Here is a 27,235-nt window from a genome sequence, read left to right as displayed (position 1 = left end):
TCACCTCTGACCCCTGGGGGCCCCGAGAGCCACGGATGCCTTACACATGACGTTACAGCACTCCCTATCTGCCACCGTCTCCTGGAGAGGAAGAAGGAGAAGTGAGAGTGAAAGGGAGAGATTAAGACAGGCAAGAAAAACAGCAGATAGATGAGTGTCAGAAGAGAGGGAGGGAGAGAGAAGAGACAGTGTTGAACTGAAAAAGGGCATAAGGGAATAATTTAGTTATGTAGCGATACAGTTTGATAGTCTGTTTTTAAGGTCCTTATACTTAAAAGATAAACAACAAAAGTGTGAGTTTCTACTGGCTGGAGAATGAATCAGACTGAAAATCTTCTGCAAACTTAGATCCATGCAATTTACATTTCAGTGTACAGTGAAATAGTATTGTCTAAAAAATATTAATTGCATGGATCTAACTATGTGGTAGATCATTTCCACAAAAAGTAAAACAAACAAACAGTTTCACTGTCACTCTAAACTAGGGCTGGATGATATGGTTGAAATCAATATCGTGATAGTCATAAGGATTTTTCTCGACATCAATATATATCACGATATGGTTCATGTATGCAAAATCATGTTAAATAATCAAATTAATGTTCATCTCATTGAACCGAATGGTAATGTTAGGTGTGATGTCAAACAAAACAGAAATATTCAAATAATATTCCTACCATACATTTATCAGAGTTTTTAAGTAAAATTTGCTTGTCATCATCAATTTAGAATTTAGCAGAAATGTCTGTCACGATATTAAAATATCTTCATATCATCACAATATGATTCCACTGAAAGACAACAAACGATAATATTGAATTATTGCCCAGCCCTACTCTAAACCCACTAAAGCTTACTGTTGTTTTCTTGCCAGTGACCATTCCTTTACATTTCCACTTCCACTTGACTTTCAGCTGTTAAACAAGCAGTAGATCAGGCTCTGTTCGCTGCACACCAGGGCAAAATCAGAAAACTCTGAAATATTTATCTTTCTCTGGGGCAAAAAGCAGAACTGCTACAGCCTTCTGAGAATTAGATTTAAAATGTGTTTCCTCTGAAGAAGTGAATTGCAAAGTGTCACTTGAGTTACTTGGACAGTGTCATAGTAGATTTTTATTCCATGAACTAGTATAAATCATCAGTGTCACACACTGATGTTCCAGGGGTTACATCATAACAGCCAGCATTTTTTGCTAGTTTCTTCCTGTTAGTCCAAATTAAATTCTGGTGTCGGTATGGTCACAGGTGGGAAATCTCCACACAGGACGTGACCAAACTATGTCCTAAACAGCAGTGAGTGAGCGCTTCGTCCTCCACCCTCACCAGGCACCAACAGAAAATAATAATAGCAATAACCTGTGTCTGAGGACCGCAGATTCTGGGACGGGGTATAGGGGTGGAGGAGGTCAGATGGGTACTGGGGGGCGAGGGCATGGAGGGTTTTGTAGGTGAAGAGGATGATTTTGTAGGAGATGCGGAACTTGACCGGGAGCCAGTGAAGGTGGATGAGGGTGGGGGTGATGGCAGCTGAGTTCTGCACATACTGGAGCCTGTCCAGGAATTTGCTGGGTCACCCAGACAGGATTCCATTGCAGTAATCCAGATGAGAGGTAATGAAGGCATGGATGAGGGTCTCTGCCACGGAGTCAGAGAGTGATGGCCGAAGTCTGGAAATGTTTTTGAGGTGGTAGAAAGCGGATTTGGTGATGGATTTGATGTGTGACTGAAAAGAGAGGGTAGAGTCCAGAATGATACCCAGGTTGCGGACTTCCGGGGATGGGCAGATGGAGCAGTCGTCCACGTCGAGAAGAAGATCTCCAACCTACTCGAGCAGCACCTTGGGAGCCACAACCATGAGTTATGTTTTGTTGCTGTTAAGCTTGAGTAGGTTAGATGACATCCATATTTTTATTTGATGCAGGCAGTTGACAAGAGACTGTGGGGGGAGCTGAGTGGATGGTTTAGTGCTGAGATACAGCTGTGTGTCATCAGCGTAGCAGTGGAAGCTTAGAAGGTGGTGGCGGATGATCTGACCAAGGGGGAGCATGTAGATGGTATAGATGAAGAGGAGGGGTCCAAGCACAGAGCCTTGAGGTACGCCTTGGTTGACTGGGGCCGGGGTGGAGCTGGAATCACTGATGGTAACAAACTGTTTTCTGTTGGAGAGATATGACTGGAACGAGGAGAGAGCAGCACCGGTGAGGCCTAGGTAGTCAGATAAGCGGTTGAGGAGGATAGTGTGGGAGACTGTGTCAAAGGCTGCAGAGAGGTCCAGGAGGATGAGAATACTGATGTGGCCGGAATCAGCAGCGATGAGGAGGTCATTGGTGATTTCGATGGGGGCAGTCTCCGTGCTGTGGTGTGCTCTGAAGCCAGATTCAAGGGGTTCATAGAGCTCATGGTTGGACATGTTGGGTGGCAACTGCTCTTTCCAGGATTTTGCTAAGTTGGCCTTGCGGACCAACTTAGCAACTTGAGGAGCATCCACAGGGGAGAAGGAGGACAGGCAGCGCTGAGGCAGGCGTGCAGCGGATGGAGCGACGCCCAGTGGCTGAGGTGTGTGTGGAGGGGGGGTGGCGGGGGGGCAGCAGGTGCCAGAAGCTGCTGGTGGATAGAATCCAGTTTGGCCTGGAAGACGTCCAGGAGCTTGGAGCAGAGATCGGGGGCACCTGAAGGATGGGGGGCATCGAGGGGGCGGAGTAGCTGGTTGATGGTGCAGAACAGCATTCTAGGGTGGTTTTGCTGGTTACCAATCAGAGTGGAGTAGAATTGCATCTTGGTCTGGGAGAGAGCTTCTTTATAGGACCTCACATGGTTTTTAAAGGCCTCAAGGTGGACAATGAGGCCGGTTCTTTTATAGAGCCTCTCCAGTTGATGACCGGTGGCCTTCAAGGTGCGGAGTTCGGTGGTGAACCAGGGGGCAGAATGGGAGAAGGAAACAGTCTGGGTTTTGAGGGGGGCAAGAGAGTCAAGGCTGAGGGATAAAGCAGCATTGTAGTGGGCTACCAGACCATCCATCATGGTGTCGGGGGGATCAGAGGCCATATGGGTCGCTATCGTGTTAGTTAGGGCTGTTAGTTAGTTTAGGCTACTAAACCCATCGGTAATTACTTACAATCTGTTTCAGAATGGTGCTGCCGATGCTCTGCATGCCGATGCTGAGAGGAAGCTTGTAGCCGAACCCTCGACCAAACTCCACCATTTGGAGCTGGCTGGCATTGTGGACTCCCTCCAGGGCAACAGTCAGCAGAGCATGGACTCCTACAGAAAATCAGACAGGAGTTTTACTTCATGCACCTCTCCTGATTCTGAATACTGACTGTACACTGTAAAGCTCAACATCAATAATGAAAGGTATTTCCTTTCCACTTATTTCGTCCACAAAATGGCAGACTTGGGCCAACTGGTATTTGCTCATGCTTTACATGATTTGTGTAATCCTACGTGTGCCAGATGGGTTGGTTGGCCTCAAAGGACGATACAATGAGTGCCGGAAAGTTTAAACAACCACTGGAAAACGCAGAGTCACTGATGACATCATTATTTTGGGGTTTGGTTTTACTTCAATTAAGATGAACACTTCTGTATCTTTGCATGGCAGAATACAAAGTCAGAGTAAAACATTCTGGAAACACCTCTGCATCCCCCAGTTTTTACCAGATTGTCGTAGAAGCTCTGATTCTTGCTCCAGCTTCATCATGTCTTCATCGAGTCCATCTGAGAAGATCACCAGCACCTGAGGGACAAGGTCAGTCACATTTTAGACTGCTAGAGCTGAGAGTCCATGGAAAGAAAATTACACACCATCATCATATTTATATAGAAAGATTTAAACATGTTATACAGCGGTTTGTTTCAACCAAGCGATCTGATATTCCAACTGTGATTGTGATTCCCCTGAAGCATGACTCGCTGTGCTTTGGCAAAAACTGGAATTGCTTGTGTATAAGCAGGGAGCTGGTTAGTGACCAGTCTTGCTTTGCATGTGCACTACTAAAAAAAAAAAACTTTTCATACAGTACACATCCACTGGTAACCACTGTATAAAAGCAGGTTGGAGTTTGAAAGTATTTCATCGAATATGAATCCAGTATTTAAAGTGGATACAGAAACTTTCCCCCCGTTGTCCCCCCCTAGCGTTTCTAAGTGGTATTGTTGATTGCGCTGCTGTCGCAAATACCGGTACACTTTTCATTAGAGCCTAGCTCCGAACAGAACAAACCATCTGTCTGCTTATGAACTCCTTGATCATAGCACAATATAGTAACTTTCACCACTGGTCATTTTAGAAAGGCCACTGCAAGAAAACGTGTTCTTTGTTTAGATTATCAAACGGACAATGGATCATTTCTTTGTTTCTGGCTGCTAGCGTTAGCGTTAGCTAGTGTAGCTAGCATTAGCAACATGGCTAACGTTGCTAACGCTAGCCACGCTAGCTAACACTAACTCTAGCAGCCAGAAACAAGTTAGATGTTTGATTCTTTTGTTCCTTCTTTTGTTTCTGACTGCTAGCGCTACCGGCAGCAGCCTGGCTACTGTCCAAAGCAAGAAACAACCGTAAGAATCCCAATTTGAACTAGAAACCCCGATTTCAGTGCTATGATAACGCCAGTGTAAAACATCTGGTAGTATTAGGCAGGTTGTGTGTTTTTAGCTATCGGTAGCTACCGGGAAAAACCTATTCTGTTCCTCTTTTGGTTGCGCAATGGATGATGTTCCTTTGTGCCGTAAATCGAGCCTTCATTCTCCCGGGAGTTCGTACCTGGTGGCAGACAGAATTGCATAGTGAAAGCGAGGCTTATAGGGAACCAATCTAAACGCAGATGGTGTCATTATTCTATAGCCATTACACTGTCCAATCAACATTTAGATAATAAGTTAAAGCAAAAAAGTTGTCTGGTCTTTAATCTGCTTATCGAATCTGAATCCTTTTGAATCCCTTATTGAACCATTACACATAATGTGTTGGGGAAAAAAGGATAAAGAAAACAAAAACACTGCACTCGTTAACTTACATGCATTTACATGTTGATGTTAATCATTGCACTTCTCATTCATCACACAATTCTTCCACAAAAATATAAGAATATAAAAAAACATCACCTTTACAAAACGTGTGGGTTTGATAGACTGGGACATCGACACAATAAATTGGTGTTGAGGTGTCTTTGTGTATGCAAGACTATTTTATCTCTCAGACTCACCTTCACGACAGCGTTGGACTCTGCCTTCAACTTGTGTCTGAAGGAGTGCAGCAGAGCCGTGTTGAAGTAGGTGGCCTCGGACATCTGCAGGGTCATGACCTTCTTCACCACATCCTTGTTGTAGCCCTCGAGGCTGAAATCATACAGGGTTCGTCCGTCTTGACGCACCACTCGGAAGGCGATGTTGGGCTTGATGGGGGTGTGTCCGGTGCAGCACAGACCCTGTAGGCTGGAAACATAGTGGACAATCTCTGGCAGAAAGGTCTGCAGCTTGGTCTGGCCGCTGACCAGGAGCTGACCAGGAGCTCCAGTCCTTTGAGAAATATCGAATCCCATGACGATATCAATGCTGCAGGCTGCAGGAGGGAGACAAATGAATTTATCATTTGCAGTCATTCAATATCATCAGAGACAGAGAGAGAGAGGGAGGGAGGAGAGAGGGACATCCCACCCAGCACCCGACGTCCACCGTTGCTTTTTGGGCTAAATCTGGTCCGTCCGTCGTGGCCATCATTTAGCCCAAAAATAGTCGTTGAAATGTTGGCTATGGTTAGTCTGTCTCTTTTGGTCCTAACTTAGCCCAAGACGGACATCCGTTTTAGTCCAAATATAGCCCAACAGGACAACACTTAAAAAAAAAAAAAAAAAAGTGCTGTTATTTGTTTTCACAAATAACTCTCATGTGATATTCCTTAAGTCCCCGGTTAGTTCCAGTCGTTAAAATGTTGGCTATGGTTAGTCCGTCTCTTTTGGTCCTAACTTAGTCCAAGACGGACGTCCGTTTTAGTCCAAATACAGCCCAACAGGACAACACTTAAAAAAACAAAAAAAAAAACAAACAACCAACCCTGTTATTTGCTTTCACAAATAACTCTCGTGTGAGATTGCTTAATCAATTCATCCAGCTCAAAACGCTAGGAGTCCCCGGTTAGTTTCCACTTGAGTTTGAATTAGGAAGTTCAGAAGTTCAAGTGCAGCTGCGCACAGTGCCTCTGAGTAACGTGAAGGCAGCAACAAGCCAGCCAACAGAGCTGTCCGTGGAGGCAACAAGAGCGGTCAACTCCCGTTTTCTGCTACATGTAAGTAGCAGTCATTTCGCTACGCTAGTCTCAAGTTTTGTTGTTTGACGACATGAGCTTATTCTTTGCTAACTAAATTTGGGTTGGGGAGGAGCTAACAAGCTAACCTAGCTTAATTTATTCCTGTATCTGCTTCTTGTGGGCACTTTCCAGGTAGAGCAAACAATTTTGCGATTGCAGAAAAAAATGAAAGTGCCCAAACTATACCAGGGCTGGAATAAACTCGTACGTAGAGTTATTTTCCCCACAAGGTGTCTTCATCAAATTCAGTTCAGTAGCTATAATGTTAGCTTTGCAAGTGCAGTGGTAAAACTATGTGACAAAAAAATATTTTTTGCCGGCAGATATTTCAATAACAAGTAGATTGAGCTAATTTAGCTGTGTTTTGCGTGAAAGGTTTTGAATTTATTAAGTTTGCTCCCGCTTTTTGAGTTACAATAGTTAGTATAACAATTGACACAGCGATCCACCAATCCGTGCTTAGAATCACTCTACTTCCTCTGACGTAGTTTCCTCCATCACATGCTCCGACACCGCATTGAAATATTAGAATTTGGCTTTTGTTGCAGTGGTTTGACTCTTTACAAGGACATAGGGCTGTTAAACAGAAAAATGTGTTGTTGGAGAACTGCTGAGGCGGACTGTAGTGTTCACGGTAGCGTTCATCTTCAAAGTTTGTAGGACATAGCAACACTAAATAAAGGGGGCGGGAGTTAGCAGAAATGAGACACACACCTTACCTAAAATTGCCTCCAGTTAGCTCTTCAGTTAGCCTAACTTCAGTTAGCCTTTATTTATGTTTTGACTGCATTTAGTGAGACAGTATTTTTGTACCAGCTTTTCATTACTGATACCTGCAAATGTGGGTGAATACTTGTAATGCTGTAATACAAAAAGCCCAGTTGAATATATTTATACTTAATAACTAGGAATAGTTCACCCAAAATGAAAATTTGGTCATTATCTACTCGCCCTCATGTCACACCAGCGAAATTTGTATATCCACGTAACGCACAACAAGTTTGCTAGTGCTACTCCATATCAGCCTTCTCTGAAAAGAACTTAAGTGGCCAGATCCAGGTTCTTTAAAGTTGCAGAAAAGGGCAAACAATGACTATAAAATCCAGACCGCATAATCCAGGGGTGCTGCAACCAAATGAGTGCACTGAGTCCAAAAAGCCGATGTTAACCTCATCTCCTAGATTTTCCTCACTAGAGCTCTGGTTACCTTATAGTGATCAGGTGGAAGAGTCTTGCTGCCTTTTTTTGGAACTCTAAATAACCAGTTCCTGGTCACGTGTGTTCTTTTGGAGAAGGTGGAGCAGTGAACTGTTACTTTAAGCTTTCACAATGGCACATTGTAAACAAGTATGAACAGGGTGCGTGCTTCTTCCTTGCATCCTTGCACTGTAGATGCTTAATATCCATTATTGTGAGTGTAAAGTAAATGTATTTTGTTGTTGTAGCTGCTGTTACCAAGTGGGACAACATGGCCACAGACCATGAGGTTCATCACTGTCGCTGACCATCTGAAGCATGAACCCCTGATCGATCTGGTGGTGGAGGTTACAACCAGATAACAGAGGACGCTTGAAAGTACACATGCACGTTTCATGCCCATATATGTAATTATTTTCAGTGTGTGTTATGGCTATATTAGATTAACTTTAGCGTATGCAAGTTTAAAATTTGTGGCCACAGGGTGTCTCCAAAAATTGTGGATGATGTATAATTTAATAATGTACTAGATTGTACTGACTCTGGTACGGGCATCACTTACGGACATATTGAGTTTTAAAAGAAAAGTAGGACAAAAAAGACACTAACCTAAGGTTTAAAAACACTGACAGAGGAGTTGCGAGAGTATAATTACAGTTATTTTCAATCTGGCCCTTATTTTTCTAGTTTTTGCCATCATGACGATTGTTTTGAAAATCACTTACTTCACTATAGAGCATTTATACCTCATCGCCAGGAGTGCTGCTCATACACAGAGCCAAAGCTGTAATCTCCAACAGCTGAATCCTAAAAGCTATTGAACACGTATTTTCAACACAACACTCACACTGCAATGGGACCTTCCTACATCCAGTCTTTGATTATCTGAAACTTAATTATATTGTGGTATTCCATGTTATTTTAAGCGAGTGTCATGTCTGTTTTTGCACGTACTACTTTGATTTCAGCCCATGCAACCACACACAAATATACACACATGCACACACATTACAATCTGATGCATGTTTATTTTTTAAAAACAAATCAACACTAAATCACAGGGCAGAAAATGAATCTTGCACTGCTCTCTATGGATTTAAACTTAAGGGTGATTTTGGGGCAGGGGTTCTGTCCTATGTGATCTAGAGTTGATTTGCTCTGTATTTTTTTTTACTTTTTTTTATGCATGTAATGTATGTAAGCTGACTATGTTGTTTCAGTTTAGCTAGCAGTCATGATAAAACAATTTGAAATGCCTGTACTTCTGTGGGCTAAATAAATGTTTTTTTATGATTACTGCTTTCTCAAGTGTCATTTGTATGGATTTTAGACAAATTCAGAATTGTGTTCAAATTAAGTAGTTTGCAAGACGTTGAAACAATGACATGAAATGGACGTCTTTTCAACTTTCACTTTCAACTAAAACCAGACGTAGACGGACGTCCTTAAATAGTTGTCTTTTCAACGAACTTAAAAAGACGACTTTTCAACGACCTGAAAAATATGTCTTTTCACCTTCACTTTCAACCAAAACCAAACGTATTTTAGATGACTGGCATAGTTGTCTTTTCAATGTCTTTTCAACTACATTTTGCTGGGTGGGATAGGAGAGACAGAGTCACACTTCTCAACTCACCAGATGGATCCAGGATGGGTTTGGTTTTGCAGATGGTGTCAATCACATTTTGCTTGATGTTTGCCAAGCTGCCAAAGTTCTGCACAATTAATAGCCTTTCTGGGGTGCCAGTGATCAGCAGGAGCTGCATATCATGGACGCTTCCGATGCCAATGGCAAACACCTCAATCCCCAGAGCCCTGAGACGGTCGGCTGCATCCTCCACATCATCCTGCGAGTTGCCGTCTGTGATCAGCACCAGATTCTGGGAAATTCCAGCAGAGATACGGCTACCTCGTGACGCCCGGAAATAGTCCCGAATGAAATCCAGGGCCTTTCCAATGTAGGTGCCTCCGCCGAGCTGCGTCAAGTCGAGGATGTGTTTGTTCACTTCTGCCTCGGTGTAGTACTGGTTGAGGTAAAACTCCTTCTGAGGACTGCTGCTGAACTGCGCAACTCCAACACGCACAAACTCCTCACTGATTTTGAAGCTGCTCACCAGTTCTGTTGCAAAGATCTTCATGATGGTGTAGTCATCTGGGCTGATGCTGCCTGACTGATCCATCAAAATGACCAGGTCAGCCTTCTGTTTCTCACAAGCTGCCAAAGCAAAGCAAGGGAAGGTCATTTAAATGTTTGAGTATATGCACACATTGTTGGTAATAAGTAAGGGTACTATTAAATAAATGTCAATTTAATTATATGTAAAATTACAAAGTACCATTATGCCAAGAAGGACATACTCCATTCTTCTATGCTTGTGTGCTATCAAACTAACTCCTTCTATACAAAGAACTATACATCAGTGCCACAAATGTGCAATGAGACTGTACCGAAGTTGTACTTGTTGCATCCTACCTGGCTTAGTGTTGTTGCAGAGGACATGAGAAATATTTATGTATAGAGTTTCCAGGGCATCAAAATTGTCCACGTAGAAAACCCTGGACTTGTCACCACCAGCCATGATCTCCAGCTGAGTTAGGTTGGCTCCTTCCACTCCGATACTGAAGACACGGATGCTGTTGTCTCGCAGCGCCTCAGACGCCGCAACCAGATTATTACGGTCTGTAGCATCGCCGTCTGTGATCACCATTAGAATCTGAGGCACCCGGGAGGCCGCCCGACCGCCATGTTCAGCATCAAAGAACTGTAAGGAATACTCCAGAGCCTTGCCTGTGTAGGTGTCCCCATGCGGTGACTTCAAAGCTGCTATGGCATTAAGAACCTCTCTTTTGGAGTAATACCGGTTGAGAGTGAACATGGATGTGGGGTCATTGGAGTAAAGAATTACCCCAAAGCGAGTCAGCTTTTCACTGACAGTGTTTTGGTTCACCATCGATGCCATAAACTTCAGCATGCTTCTGAACTTGGGCCGGGTTATGCTGGTGGAGCCGTCCACCAGGAAAATAATATCAGCTACTTCTTTTGTCTTACATTCTGGTTGAAGAAAAAAGACAATGAGTAAGGGGCAGGGAGGGCGAGGAATCAATTAGACGTTAAAGGGTAACTTCGGTATTTTTCAACCTGGACCCTATTTTCCCAACTGCGGGTGTCTAAGTAACTAATGGGGACAACAATTTTTGAAATTGATCCAGTATTGAGTGAGATCGCTTCAGCCGGCAGCCGCGAAACAGGCTGCAATGTAATCCGACGGGGCAAATGCACACCGTCAATGTACGTCCACTAAAAGAGCTTGTTTTTGCCACTGACTGGCTCAGATTGTTATTATAAGTGTCTGACAACAGTATGGAAAGGACCCTATACAGAAATGAAACGTACTTCCTTACCTTTAGCTTGATCCCGTCTGTGTGTAACCAAGTCTCGCTCAAGTCCCGCGAGAGCTTAGTTGTTGCAGGAAGTCACCTGTGGAAACGTGAGTGAGAGTTGGAGAGAGGAGTGCCACTGGGAGGAGTTTGTTGTGTTGGAGTACAGAGATCGTAGCTTAGCGTTATCTAAAAGATCTAAATAATAATAATAAAAAAAACAATGGTTCGTGTTTGCGCGTTTCCGAATTGTGCCAACAAAATGTAGCGCAACACTTTGCGCAGCTTTCACAGACTGCCTTTGTTGGATAGTGACACGCTGAAGTTGTGGCTAGTTGTGCTACAAATGGATGCCAACACTCCTGTCCATACGCTGCGCCTTGCAGACCATCGGGTCTGCAGTGACCATTTTGACCGGGATGACTACTGCCAGCCAAAGAGGAGACGAAATCCTATCCCAAAGCACTTTTTCCTAAAGAAAAATGCCGTCCCAAGAGTGGAGAGACCTGCTGCAGACAGAGTGGAGGTAATGTTATTAGCTAAAGTTATTGTGTTGTCCTGGCATCAGTGCACACGGCAAAAACAATCACTAAGCTAGAAAGGCACTCGGAGAGCGCAGACCTCCGCCAAGGTTCATGCTATTATTGTTTGTTCGTGAGTCGGATCCGGATCCGCTCCAAAATGTAATGGGTTCTTCCTTGGCCCATGCTACACACTTCCACCAAGTTTCATGAAAATCGGGCCAGTATTTTTTCCGTAATCCTGCTGACAGACAAACAAACAAACGGCACTGAAAACATAACCTCCTTGGCGGAGCTAGCCAGTAGTATGTGTAAAATATCAACTGAGTCATGATTGGTTATAAAATATATATATAGATTCATTTCCCCTTTTCAGCAGTTGACATTCATAATAATACAATAACTGATATCAACAAGCTGAAATTATCTGTGTAATATTGTTGCCAAAGTGTGTGTGCGTGGTGTAAAAATGTCATATTTATGCTTACCTATTATATGACCTATAAGACCATTTTTATGCCTACATTTGTATATCCTATACATTAGCAGATATCATAGAGATACTTACTGGCAATGAATGATGATGGTAGCTCTTCAATGAGTAGGAGCTCTTCATCCGTATACTCTGGCTCAAATAAATACGGGCGGCCATCGAATTCAAAGGCTTCTTCCACGTTGTCAAAATCAGGTAAATATTCAGCCATGACTTAGAAAATCTTTTAGATAACGCTAAGCTACGATCTCTGTACTCCAACACAACAAACTCCTCCCAGTGGCACTCCTCTCTCCAACTCTCACTCACGTTTCCACAGGTGACTTCCTGCAACAACTAAGCTCTCGCGGGACTTGAGCGAGACTTGGTTACACACAGACGGGATCAAGCTAAAGGTAAGGAAGTACGTTTCATTTCTGTATAGGGTCCTTTCCATACTGTTGTCAGACACTTATAATAACAATCTGAGCCAGTCAGTGGCAAAAACAAGCTCTTTTAGTGGACGTACATTGACGGTGTGCATTTGCCCCGTCGGATTACATTGCAGCCTGTTTCGCGGCTGCCGGCTGAAGCGATCTCGCTCAATACTGGACCAATTTCAAAAATTGTTGTCCCCATTAGTTACTTAGACACCCGCAGTTGGGAAAATAGGGTCCAGGTTGAAAAATACCGAAGTTACCCTTTAAACCACACAAGTAAGACAAGACAAGTGTATTTCTATGGTAACAAATCAGTAACTTAAAATGCGGCAATATGCATTTCCAAAAACAGAGAGTTCAGTTAAAATTGGAAAACACTATACTAAAGCCACAGCCCTTAATTCACTCATTCTCCCCTATTCCCCCTATTAACCTTCCGCTGCATCCCCTCCCTGCAAGTATACAGACATACTGAGGGTATGTGGACAGCAGAGAGGGGGAAAGTCCCCTTCTCTGAGACTTTTGCTGAATGGACGGACATCTTAGATTGTTAGAGGCAAGGATAAGGAAGGTCAATAATTGATGGACAGTATTATTTTGAATATAAAGCAGACCATAATATATTTGTAGGGTTTTGAAAGGGTCTTTAATCAGTACCAATGACTCAATGATGACTAATTATTGCTTTGATTTTTGGCTTTCACAGCACACTTTCCAGCCTGTACTCTGTTTTGGAGCAAAAAACACACCCATTGGAGTTTCAAGAAACTTCCAATTTCCCCTGATAGAGGTCAGTGGAAGTCGCAGATGCGTAATGCCAATTTAAAAGTTAATTTCAGTGGAATTACTCATAAGGATTATTTTTTGGGCATTTCTGTCTCTCTACTTTGTACTAACAGTACAAAGTAGGGAGAGACAGGAAACACTGGGACGTGCGACAAAGGTTTTGAGCCAGATTCAAACCAAGGACTTGGCGTTTACATGGTACCTGCCTTAGAGCACTGACCACCAGAACACCTGAATCCCAAATTTTTGTAATAATCCCAATCTGCTCTCACCTCCCTCGGTATCGCAGAGCTCCATGGCCACCTCGCTCTCCAGGTCCTTCAGTGCATCAAAGTCCCTCTCAGCATACGTCCTGTCCTGCGAACCGCTGATCTCCAGCAGCTGAGTGGTGTTGGCGTTCACCACCCCGAAGGCGTAGATCATGACCCCTTTGTTTCTCAGAGCCTCAGCAGGACCTTTGACCTCGTCCTGAGACTCACTATCTGTTATCAGTATAAGCTTCTGCCTCAGGTCTGGACGGCCTCCTCTGAGTTCATCAAAATACTGTGAAACATCAGAAATGGCACCACCTGTGTGCGTGCCTCCGCCTATCTGCTGCATATCATCTATACCTTTCAACATTTCGCCTTTGTCATAGTAACGGTTGAGAGGGAATTCCAGTCTTTGGATAGTGCTGTACTGCATGACGCCGATGTGCACCTTATTCTGCCTGATGACAGACTTGGTGATGACTGATTTCATGAAGTCTTTCATTTTTTGGAAGTCTGGCGGATTGATGCTACCAGAGCTGTCAATCAAAAAAACGAGGTCGCCTGGTACATCTTTGCAAACTGTGGACAGAGTAAAAGAGAACTGTTGGTGCAGTGTTCCTCTTTTTCTCTTACTTTTTTTTGTCTTAAGCATTCAGCTAAAATTCCATGTAAAGCACTTTGTAACCTTTTTTTTTTTTTTAAATACTATACAATTATTGTGGTTATTATTACTGTTATTGTTACTATTGTTGATGATGTAAAGATCTCTCACTCTTAATCCTAAAATAGATGTATGCTATGCTTCCTAACAAGAAGCAATTGTAATAATGTAATTCTCCCATTTTGCTAAATTGATTTGTACAATGTACATTCAATTCGGAAATGGCTCATTGGAGTAGTATCCATTGTCTCCATACCAATACAATACTTTCAGTGGTGAGTAACTCCAAAATATAGAATATGCAAGACATGCCTTTTAAAAGAATAACAGTCTAGTTTCCCTTACCATCTTGGGAACAAATGTCTGTGATAATGTCATCCTTGATGGGCTTCAGGGCATCAAAATCATTGACAAAGAATGTCTTCTCTGGGCTTCCAGCAATCTCTTCCAGCTCAGTCTCGTCTGCGTTTTTCACTCCAATGGCGTAGATGGTGACGCCCTGCGCCCTCAGTCTCTCTGCAGGAACCTTGACCTTGTCGGCAGACTTCCCATCGGTGATGACAACCAGGTACTCTCGGACTTTGTGACCTCGAGTGGCCGTTGCTCTGTCAAAGTTGGGACCCATGAATGACAGCGCTGCTCCTGTGTTGGTCCCACCACCTATTTGTTTTATATTCTTCACAGCCTTCTCTAATGAGTTGACATCTGAGTGGGCTGTCAGGTCAAATTCCAAGTTTGGTGAATCTGTGTATTTTGCAACCCCCACGCGGACATGTTGCGGCCCAATATTGAATGTATGGATAAACTCAGTGATGAACTTCTTTATGTCATAGAAGTCGTTAGGGTAAATGCTTCCTGAGTGGTCGATCAGGAAGAAGATGTCTGCTTCATCTGTTTGTACACAGCCTGGAAAGGAAAGGAAAGCAAGAATGCTGTATATTAAGGGTTTTTTTCTCCACACATTCAATTCTCTGCTTTCAATTCACCACACTTTATACACTATAACACCTGACCTTATCCTTAAACTTAAGACTTTATCTTTTTGATTACAGATTTTGTTGAAATTCAAGTGACCGAAGCCACTGTTAAAAAAAACACTGCCTCAAACCTTGTTTGATGCCTGTTCTCCTTGTATTGATTGTGATCGCTTGGCGAAAAATGTTATGACACAGGATCTTCTGCAGGCTCTGCTCCAGGGTTTTCAGCTTGGCGAAACTGTCCACAATAAACACATGTTTCTTGGAAGGATAAGACGCCATCTGTACCAGCTCAGTCTTCTTGGCATCTTTGATCCCTACGGCGTAAACGGTGACACCATCACGGCGGAGATCGGCGGCCTCTTGGCTCACGACATCCTGGGATTCGCCGTCTGTGATCACCACCGCCACCTGCTGAATGCCCAGGCTTTTCCTGCTGCCTTTCACCTTGATGAAGACTTTCTCCCGAGCAAACTTCAGAGCAGCTCCAGTGTTGGTACCTCCTCCATGGTAAGGCAGGATTTTGATGAACTGAAGGATCTCGTTCTTGTCGTTGAAGGTGTTCAGGTAGACCTGTGCTGTGGGCCTGTCATTGTACATGACGATACCCACTCGGACTCTATTCAGACTGACGTCTAGGCCAGCCACAATCTTGTGCAGAAAAGTGCGCACTAGCTGAAAGTTGGGAGTACCGATGCTTCCCGACTCATCAACAATGAACACAATGTCTGCCAGTTTGGCAGTTTTGCAATCTGTGAAAGAGTGTGTAATCATTGGTTAGGGGTAAAATGATTAGTACCAATTAATTCCAGCCCTATCTACTACTCTCAGATATCATTGAAAATGAAGAATAATACAATCTGTAAAATAGTACATTTTGGTTGGGGGTAAAATCATTAGCAAGTTGCATTTGTGAATAAGCTGTGGGAAACCATACATTTTCAATTTGCTTGTATAGGAAATAACACTCTAAAAAAAATAAAAAAAAACATGTTGAGTAACTTTTCAGTTAATTTGCTTTATAGTCAGTAGTCAAGTGAATAATTCTGTGATGATAAAGAAACCGTCCTCACCTCCAGTAATATTGGTCACCTCCTCCTCAGTCTCAAAGAGAGTCTTCAAAGCAGGTACAATGTTGGTAGACTGGTATATGTACGGAGCAGTGGCTACTACCCTCATTTCATTCACTGTTGCAGCACCTAGGCCTATCCCCACCACTGTTACCCCTTCAGACTTCACCAAACGGGAAGCCTGAAACACAGCATCATCCGAATCCCCTCCAGACACGACAACCAGGAACTGCCGGAAGCTTTTGTCTTCCCGGCTACCTGCTTCACTGGTGAAAAAGTTAGTGCTGGCATACTGCAAAGCATTTCCGAGGTTGCGTGACTCGTTAGCCTGTACTCGGTACAGGCGGAAACGCTGGAAAGCGGCCATGGTCTCCTCTTTGGTTTTGAAAGCATTGAGGAGAAATTCAACCTTGACCTCTTGGCCAAACTGGGCCAAACCAAAGCGGTGGGCAGAAGCTCCAACATTGAGTTGGTTGACCAGCCGGTCAAGAAGGGTCCTGGTGTGCTGGAAGTCTGCCGAAGACAGGCTACTGTCCACCAGGAAGAAAATGTCTGCAAACCTTTGGGCCAAGGCTGAAGAAACAAACAAAAAAAAAAACAGTTGGAACAGAAATTAATTATATTGTTATCAGAGAGGTGATGATTGGTTACCTGCCAAAGCGGCTGGTAGAGTTGACTAACATACCAGCCACTTTCACTATTTTACTAACTTGATTTTTAGAATAGAATAGGACACCAAATGATGGTTGAGTTATTGTAGACTAATTTACCAGCCACAGACTAAATTTAGCAGCACACACACACCTGAAAAATTTCTGAAATTTGTTTACATTGCTGTTAATGAAGACTTTTCATGTCACATGTTCTAAATGGATTTGCAGAGACCTGCCAAGAAAACATTTCTGTGGATTACTGGTTCCCGCATAAAATTTGCACAACAGTAAGTTCAACTCAACATGTTCATGTCCTGTTATTTCCTCTCCATCTGACCGATGACTGGCTGACCTCAAAAGTCACTGGAAATAAGGAGTCCTACATTAATCACTACAGAACTAGCATGTGTAGCGTACAACCAAGTATAGGAATGCCCTACCACAGTTTAGGCTGCAAACTCTGTCATCTTTTAAATCACCTCTTAAAACATATTTGTACATATAATTGCTTTTCTTGTTGTTTCCTCCTCCTCCTGTTCCACTGCTATTATTTACTTATTGGTGTTCTCACATTATTATTCAATGCAAGACAGCTAAGTGGAGCCACTCATTACCTTTCCCACAATTCTTTGCCTTACCTAGCCTCTGATCCTCCATGGAGACACACACAGTTTGCAGCAGATTGTCAGTCAGTCTCTGCAGAGCCTGGTAGTTATCGATGCTTGACAGGAAGCGCTGGTGGGGTCGGTTGGTGATGGCCTGGAGCTCCGTCATGTTGGCCGCTCCCAACCCAATGCCAAACACAATGACTCCATGCCTTCTCAGGAGCTGGGCGGGCACCACCACATCATCTGCAGAGTCCCCGTCTGTAATGACCACGGCGACCTGAGGTACCCGCTGGTCAGCGCGGCTTCCAGCCTCTGCAGTGAAATATCTTTCCCGGAGGAAGGTCATGGCCTTGCCCGTAGCTGTGTTCCCCGTTCGGTAGGGCAGGTTGTCTACTTCGGCCAGCAGGGATTGTTTGTCCATGTGATCCTTCAGCAGGAACTCCTGGTGAGGCTCGTCGCTGTACTGCGCCAAGCCGACCCGAACTTTGTCAGCGCCGATGTCTAGGCCCCCGATGAAGTTGCGGAGAAACTGCCGGACTTCCTGAAAGTTAGTGATGCCGATGCTGGAGGAGCCATCGACCAGGAAGACGATGTCGGCCATGGTGGCTTTGGCACATTCTGGAAAGGAGAGAGAAGACAGTCAGCATTTGGAGTGACAGCTTGAAGAACATTCACTCTGTGTGTGTGTGTGTGTGTGTGTGTGTGTGTGTGTGTGTGTGTGTGTGTGTGTGTGTGTGTGTGTGTGTGTGCGTGTATGTACTCACCAAAAGACGGGGGTTTTACATTATTTCTATTCATTTTTCTGAGAGAAAATTAAACCTAAGGGACCAAAGTCACTGTGAGTCTTGTGGTTTGTCTTCAGCAAATGTAATTCCTTGCTAAGTCTATTTCATTTTTATCTCAAATGGATTATGATGCTGGACAACAAATCGAGGAGGGTTGCACAAATAAGGAAGCATGCTTATGATCGCTACCCTACTATTCCCTACTATTGCTGTGAAAAAATGGCACAGTGAGTGAGTGGCGCTGTCCCCTCGATTGACATCTAATCAGTGTGGGTATGCTGAGACTCAACTTACTATCAGGTGACAAAAAGAAGTGTCACTTAGCTATTTGGTGCATTCCCACAGACTATGTAACACTAACCTGACTGCAGTTCAGTTTCTTTATCATCATTCTGTGATGATAAAGAAACCTTCCTCACCTCCAGTAATAGTGGTCACCTCCTCCTCAGTCTCCAAGAGACTCTTCAAAGCAGGTACAATGTTGGCAGACTGGTATATGTACGGAGCAGTGGCTACTACCCTCATTTCATTCACTGTTGCAGCACCTAGGCCTATCCCCACCACTGTTACCCCTTCAGACTTCACCAAACGGGAAGCCTGAAACATAGCATCTTACGAATCCCCTCCAGACACGACAACCAGGAAATGCCGGAAGCAGTTTCTTCCCGGCTACCTGCCTCACTGGTGAAAAAGTTAGTGCTGGCGTACTGCAAAGCATTTCCCAGGTTGCCATGGTCTCCTCTTTGGTTTTGTAAGCATTGATGAGAAATTCAACCTTGACCTCTTGGCCAAACTGGGCCAAACCAAAGCGGTGGGCAGAAGGTCTGACATTGAGTTGGTTGACCAGCCGGACGAGGAGGGTCCTGGTCTGCTGGAAGTCTGCCAGAGACAGGCTAATGTCCACTAGGAGGAAAATGTCTGCAAACCTTTGGGCCAAGGCTAAAGAAACAAACCATTGAACAAACAAAAAACAGTTGGAACAGAAATTAATTATGTTGTTATCAGAGAGGGAAACTTTTTTCCTACAGGTAACAGTGGGTGGTAAATCCCCAAATTAACCTGCCATTTTCACTACTTTTCACTTACCAACCACCTAGATTTTAGAATAGTTTATGACCTCCAAATGGTGATTGGTTACTAACATACCAGCCACTTTAACTATTTTACCAACTTGATTTGTAGAATAGAATAGGATGCCAAATGATGGTTGAGTAAGTATAGACTAATTTACCAGCCACAGACTAAATTTACCAGCATTTAGCCAGAAGCTGGTGATAATTTGTCTACAGCAAGCACACTATTACTATTGTCTTTTTGCTGGCAGACATTTTTTTGGCACCTTTCGTCTACAGTTTTTACGTTACATAGACATATCATACATCAAAATGTGCGTTCTACGTCGGGTGAGTGTGTGTGTATTTTTCTAAATCTGCCTCGAGGTTTCTGAGATATTAACTACAAATCTAAGCTGATACTTATATCTTATCTGGCAACCCTTAATGGCAGCACACGTTCTGCTACAGGAAGGATGTTACAGTAAAGTTCCGGTTTTTGTCATTGACGTTTATCTACACAGCGGACTCTCATTTTGTCCCACAGTTTGTTCAGTAAGTATTTCCTAGAGCAGAGTGACCACAGGCTGTTGACCCAACCCTATTCAGGATGGAGGTTGGTGGCTGGAATGAATCAGTTGCCAACATCCTTTTGTAGAAGAGGAGTTCAACATCAGTTCATCGCTTCAACTCTAAACTTTTATGTACCTTAAACGGTATTGTGAAACAATTAATACATCATTTACATGTGGCCAGCAGCAAAGAAACACATTTTCGTGCAGGGTTAGTAATGGGGCTATTGAGGTGCAGGAAGTTAAGTCATAGCTGGGTAATCACACCCACCTGTCCTCTGAGCAGCGTTGCCATAGAAACATGCTGCTATGATGAGACTGAAGAGAAGACCCCGCCTCCCCTCCATGCTGGAATGGCTCTCACGTTTCTCTCTCCCTACAACACAGAGAGACTCGACTATGAATACAGAGAACACTTTTACCCCCAGCATATCACGTTACCATGACTGCATACATTTACAGTATGGGCGGCCCCAGTGGGAATGGAACCCCTAACCCTGGCTAATGTTAGTGCCTTGCTCTACCCAGTGAGCTACACAGGACCACAGGCTGATAATGAGCCTACACTTCTTGACTGAAGAGGAACTACTGTATGTTGAAAATATAAGCAGCAGTGTTATACTTAATGTCTTATGTCAGATATATTGCATAGCACACAGTCTCTTTAGCTTTGCTTCCCAGGTGGCACAGCAAGAAGGGCGGCCTGCCAGCATATGAAAATAATTTAACTGGTTGTTGTAAACCTCATGTCCATGATGTTGAAGGTCAGCAGCTAGCTAACTACCTTACCTAGATAGCTATAGGCTATATGCTGGGGCTAGTTTGAACTTGGAAGGTCAGCTAGGCTAACTAGCTAACCTATGTAGATAAGATCAAGCAGCCAAAACCACGGGTGTAGTTCGAAGCCAATAGACCCTTTTCACACTTCTGGGTTCAGTGTTTTTGTCTTTACTGTGATGTGTACCAGATTTTTCAACCAAAAAGTAATCCTCCAGATCCTCTTTTTTCTTATATTCTGATTTGTGCAGTGCGTGTCCCAGAGATTACCTGTCAATCAAACAGTGCAGTCGGTACTGTGACATCTTGAATTATTTCAAAACCATAAGACGGTATAAACTTCTATTCCCACACTCTTTCCATTTTGTAGAAAAATCACTTCCTTAAAGGGGCGATAAGTAAGGCATTTACTTCCCCAGCTAAATCCTGGTCAATGGAGACACGGCAGATTAAGGTAATTAGTCATCTTGCTTTCTTATATCATAATCTTAAATTTTGTTCAGTGTTGTCATGTTATGTCATGTTTGTTTCTTATGGTACCCAGTATCAATAGCCAGTTTGTGATAACTGAGTCTATATTTTGCTAAGGTTTGTCTTTGAATGAATTCTCTTTCCAGTGAAAGTATCTTAGTTTATTAATTTTGTCTACTTGTTTTAAGTTTGTTGGGAAGGATTTGTATGGTGTTTGGGGATTTCTGCTGTTCAGTGTATGCACTGTGTTGGTATGAATCTGAGTCTGATTCTACTAGGTGGTTCCAAAATTTGATTGTTCTCTTTTTGATTTTAATTAAGAGGGGAAACTGGCCAAGCTCAGCCCTGCATGCAAGATTTGGGCAGTTCCTATGGACTTTTTTTTTTTTTACAGAACTCTAAGTGTACTTTTTCATTTGGGTTTGAGTCCCAGTGCTCTTCTTTTATCAATGAACGATATGATGATATGTATACTCCATTGTGTGACTCAGTGTTGTGGCACCAAGTATAAATTGATATTTTTTCATTTGTGACCTTGTTTTTTTTTCTTTTTTTAAAATATCATAATTTTAGTTTTTTCTAGATTAACTCTCAATGCCCAATTTTCTGTGTAATTAAGGTGTATATTCAAATTTTCTTGGAGTCCTTGTTCTGTTTCTGATAGCAGTAGTAGGTCATCTGCATAAAAGAGGCACTTGACCTCTTTTTCCTGTCATTTCAATCCTGGAGCTGGGGAGTTCTCTAGTAATTTTGTTAAGTGGTCAATGTATATATTGAAGAGAGTTGGAGACAAACCACAACCTTGGTGGACCCCACGGTCTTGTTTAAAGAATTATGTTTTGTCTGATTTTTACAGCACACGTTTTCTGACTATGTGCATTTAATCAAATCATATATTTTGCCACGAATACCATTTCTGAGTAATTGATGGAAGAGACCATTGTCTCTTTCTTAAAATCAATAAAGCAGGCAAATATTTTTCCTTTAGGTTTTTGGTGCATGTGTTTTTGAATAAGGGTATGGAGGGTAAGCAGTGCTGTGCACAGGGGGGTGGCAGGGGGGGCAACTGCCCCTTATTGCTGTGAGTGCCAAAGTGCCCTTTTAAAAAGCTATATACCTTCATTTAACCAGGGTAGGTCCAGGCCCTAATGGCCACTTCCAATACTTCATTATGTTTTTTGGGCATTTTGGCCTTTATTGACAAGGCAGTAGAGATTGACAGGAAAGACAGGGCAGAGATAGGGGATGACATGCAGCAGCACAGGCCAGATTCAATCCTGTGCCGCTGCCTTAATGCCCTCCGACCCCTTCCATGCTTCATTTTTGCCCTAATGTCTCACCAGAGGGGCACTTGTGTTGCTCAAATACCCATCTGGTGTGACATTAGGGGAAAAATTACTGAAAAATAAAATTTAATTATGTTTTTTTTCTACTTTGGGGCCACCCTATTAAAACATGAGACCCTCACTTATATAGATTGAAAAAATATTTTTTCCAAGCATTGCCATTCTAGACTGCAACGTCATCTTTATGTTTGGGTTTTTTCCACAGATTCCAAAATGAATTTTGGTCTATTTCCTCTTCTATTTTGACTAGTATATTATCTGTATATTTTGCCCTTTTTTGATTAATAATTTTCTTGTATTGTTTCAGGGCTGTTTGGTATTCATGGCGCAGTTCTTGGTTATCAAGATTTTTGTGTTTTTAATTTGAAAACTTTCTCCAGTGGTTTCTAAATAAGTATTAAATGACTGAATGGACGTTCACATAAAAAGGTAAATCAACTCTGACTGAATCTTATTTCGTTCACAGCATATCATTTAACTGAAACATAAGAGAGTATGTATTTGTATATATATATATACATTCTAAACAAAATATTCAACTCTGTTGTTATTTGTACCCATATACCCATATAGCCTACACACACCTACCATGATTGAAAAGGAGCAAGAAGAAAAACTTACAGTCCCTGCCCCCCTTTTCTTTGTAATTCATTTTTGTAGGATTTCTTCATAACGCAAACCACCATCAATATAAGCAAACATGAATGAATTACTTGATACTTTTTCCCTTAAAAGGATAAATGTTTTATTCCTATTCTTATACAAACTAATTTACATCAGTTTGATATTGCTTTCTGTGATATAGAAGATATATATATATATATAATTCAGCTCATAAAGATTTGGATCAGACAGGTAAACTTTAATCTGCAGATCTAAAGGTGAGCTGACTGTCGCACAAAGCTGCAGCTTCCTGCACAATCTTTTCATTTTGTCCCGTTATCTTTCAGTGTAAATGTGATATTTAATATTTCCATGCAGATGAAGAGAAAATAAACATACAGCTGCGCCGCAATCAGGAGTCCCGTGGCCATGTAGGGAGGTGCATTATAGCATTACAGGCATTATATATACACCAAACTGCTGTTTTTTTACTATCTGCTATTTTCCTTCAACGTGAATATGTGTGATTTCGATCAGATTTTTACATTTCATCTTAAGTTTAAGTTCCATTTTTGTTGTATAAAAACAAGTTAATTCACCAGCTGTGCTTCACAGGGTTAAACTGGAGCCTGATCACAGGTCAAAGCTCCTGTTTGGGTTTGGATTATGTAATTCCAGAAATTCCCCAAACTGCCAAAATGTGTTCTGCAGCAGACAGACAACACAGACTGGCAACAAGTGGCGCATATGTCCCACACTGGGAGAAAAACAGGATGTGTTCACACATTCGCCCAGCCTATAGGCCAATACATATTACAAATATACAAAGAATATGACGCTTACCTTAATGAATAATGATGCACTGAATTTCCCTATTGTTGTTTATTTCCTCTATCTTCTCCAGACCCAGTCACTCAGTCAAGTCCCATTCAACACTGAGAAGAGGCAGTGAGGAGAATCTTTGATCTCTCATGCTGGAGCGTAGCCAGTTGTGTAGGCTATCTGTCTCATGGCATAAAAACCTCTTTGGGATGTTGCCCTCCTGACAGAGCTAACTACACAACTTTATAGAAGTTCAGATACATCTGAATGATCAGTTCATTAAGTGTTGTTAAGGTGACCTCACCTTTTGAGTGCAAAAAGCTCCATTTCGCTGGCAGTGAGGTGAACATCAATTCTGAGCGGGGTTGAATAGTTTTGTAACAGCGGATCAATGCCGTGTTTATGCATGTTTGTCATGGCTCGCTCCAGCAGAGTCATTCCTATGTTCCCAGGGTCCTATGTTCCCCAGTTCTAGGGTTAGGTTGGTTGTGTGTAGATATTTACCCAGAGCTCTGACCACAAGTGTTTCACAGAACAGAGGGGCTTTTTACCAGAGCTGGCTGGTTAGAGACCTTCAAAATAAAGACAAATGATAACCATTGGTTTTGTTGTGTTTATATAGCTGTTTTGAAGCCTTGTTCCAATAAAAAAACTGGATAATATGAAATATTTTAACTTTGACCCGAACACAATAGGAGGGTTACTGTGTGTTAACCGAATATTGAACTGGGGAACATAGGACCCTGGGAACATAAGACCTTGTGAACATAGGACCTTGGGAACATAGGATCCTGGTAACATAGGACCTTGGGAACATAGGACCTTGGGAACATAGGATCCTGGTAACATAGGACCTTGGGAACATAGGACCTTGGGAACATAGGGCCTTGGGAACATAGGATCCTGGTAACATAGGACCTTGGGAACATAGGGCCTTGGGAACATAGGATCCTGGTAACATAGGACCTTGGGAACATAGGGCCTTGGGAACATAGGATCCTGGTAACATAGGACCTTGGGAACATAGGATCCTGGTAACATAGGACCTTGGGAACATAGGACCTTGGGAACATAGGGCCTTGGGAACATAGGATCCTGGTAACATAGGACCTTGGGAACATAGGACCTTGGGGACATAGGATCCTGGGAACATAAGACCTTGGGAACATAGGACCTTGGGAACATAGATACGGTCCTGCTCCAGCATGGCTACTTTCAGGATAGTTAGTATTTTCATTGTCTGTAGAAGTGCAAGGAAAGTGATCTTCACTGTTGATCGGTTCAGCAGTCAACAGAGAAACACTGTCAGATGAAACTATTTCATTTTCTGTGACATGTTGACATTTAAAGAAGATTCTGACATCCATGTTTCATTTGCATTTCACAGCCAAGCCCACTGGCAAACAGCAGAAACATGCTATGGAATCACACACTCATCCCATGATGATATTAAACAATACAACAATTTATGATGATAATACACAAAAACAGTTACATAAAAGAAATATAATATAAACTCAGTACCAAACTTCCATATGTTTTTTCAAATGTATATTTTTATTTATGTTTTGCAGTTCTGCGTTCATCATCATCACAGTCCAATTTGGGGTGACATGCCCCCCAGAAACCCCTAAACTCCACCTACAATATCAGTAGTACATTTAGTAGCAGTAGTAGTAGTAGCAGCACTAGCGGCAGTAGTATTTGTAGCAGTAGTAGTACTTGTAGTAGCAGTAGTAGTACTTGTAGTACTTGTAGTAGCAGTAGTAGCGGCTGTAGCAGTTGTCGTAGTATCATCCTGGCTTTCAGCAGAGTTTTAGTGTCCCATGATGGTCTCAATTCTGTTTCAGAGGCTTTTCCACCCTGACAGGAATAACATATTGGGGGAAACAGTAAATACTTGGAATTATCGGGATTGTTTTTTTCCAGCAAATCAAAATGTTTAAATTTAAAGATATTTCATATCAGCACAAAATATTGATTGTTTCCAAAAATATCAGTATTGGCCTTCAAAACCCCAAGCAGGTGGAACCCTCGTTTCTGTTTCACCACAGACTAAAACACTGTTTCGACATCACCACCTGTTCCCATTGTGATAATTTAATAACACTTCTTTATCTATCTATCTATCTATCTATCTATCTATCTATCTATCTGTGTCCTGTACCTTCTGTCCGCTGGGTCCAGGCGATCCTCTCTCCTCCTGGAGACACAAACACAGACACAGGTTCTTGTTATTGGTCCCCATCACATCACTAACAAGATTCATCAGTATCATCTGTGTGGGTCAAGCCCTCCTGTAGGAATCTTGGTGTTACATATATATATATATATATATATATATATATATATTTGACCCACACATGAATTTGGAGCAGCATGTTAACAAGCTGGTTCAGTCCTGTTTCCTCCAACCAAGAAACAAAACAAAATTAGAAGAGTTTTGTCAGCCAAGGATCTGGAGCACACCATTCATGCTTTTATTATCTCAAGACCAGACTACTGTAATGTCCTGTTCACTCTCCTCAGCCAAGCCGCTGTGGCTCGGCTGCAGCTGCTGCAGAATGCGGCGGCCAGGCTCTTCTCTTAATTACTTATAAGGCTTTGCACAGGCTATAGCTTTTTTGACAAAGGATTGGCAAAAACATCAAATTGGACAGACGTGAAAATAAGAGAAGCTCCTCAGCGTCCGGGCGGACCAAGAGATTTAATCAGGTGTCTTGGGGTTTTCAAACTGCAGCACAAAGATTAAATGTAATTTCCAGGAAATGACAACAGAGGAATTTAACAATATCGCCAGTATTGTGTGAATGGCTGCATTACGATAAAATAGCAGAAAGGCGACACCTATACAGTTGTTTCTGTCAGTACTCTTCTGGCCAGACGCCTGATTCTTTTGAACACCCTCCCATGCCCGGTGGATTAAGGAGGTTATGTTTCACCTTAAATTCCTTAAATTCTTAAATTCATGTCTTCTTTTTTTGTTTCTGTATAAGAACGGATATATTTCATTTGTTTTCATTTGCACTTGCTAAATACAGAAATATATTCTCCCACCTTCTCCCAACAGCAGAAAGGCATGTCTTGTGTGAACAACAGAAACTCCTTTTCCCGGAAAAATTCAGCCAGCAATTTTACAGGTTCCATGTGTGAAAGGGGCTATGTCATGTGTGTATTAATGTCTGTATATATTTATTGTCTGCATGTTGTTTGTATTCTTGTTTGTATTTATTTTCTTTTTCTGTTTCTTTTCCTTCTTTTTGTAATGGTTTACAAAGTGCTGCATAAAGTTTTACTTACCTACTTACTGTGGTCCAGGCACGTCCTGTTGATAGAAAGCAGAGCCGGTTAGGAGGAAAGGAAAAGGTTCAATGGAAAACTAATCAAAACTCTCAAGAGTCATTAATGAAACTCCAGCCACAACTAAAACCCTGCTAACTCTGATTTAGAAACACTGATACACAATCTACTGAAGCCGAGAACGGCCAT

At 42.5% G+C, this 27,235-nt stretch overlaps 1 protein-coding gene across 1 annotated transcript; it reads right to left on the bottom strand.

Moving 5' to 3' along the window:
- On the bottom strand, window positions 1-27,235 carry LOC139654074 (collagen alpha-6(VI) chain-like). Its single transcript, XM_071531096.1, has 15 exons — window positions 27,217-27,235; window positions 25,914-25,949; window positions 19,999-20,103; window positions 18,812-19,042; window positions 17,349-17,936; window positions 16,061-16,630; window positions 15,119-15,739; window positions 14,356-14,916; window positions 13,371-13,928; window positions 9,975-10,553; window positions 9,138-9,716; window positions 5,205-5,560; window positions 3,658-3,736; window positions 3,116-3,261; window positions 1-81 (listed from the first exon to the last, which is right to left on the bottom strand). Exons 1-15 carry the CDS (start codon window positions 27,233-27,235, stop codon window positions 1-3), a joined length of 5,109 nt encoding a protein of 1,702 aa, XP_071387197.1.

This window comes from Centroberyx affinis, unplaced genomic scaffold, assembly GCF_046629955.1.
Source record: "Centroberyx affinis isolate AG114_WGS23_722 - 3 ecotype Tasmania unplaced genomic scaffold, CSIRO-AGI_Caff_v1 ptg002032l_1, whole genome shotgun sequence".
NCBI classification, from domain to species: Eukaryota; Metazoa; Chordata; class Actinopteri; order Beryciformes; family Berycidae; genus Centroberyx; species Centroberyx affinis.
Note: the sequence above shows the minus strand (reverse complement) of the source record. Positions and strands in the feature narration are given on the sequence as shown.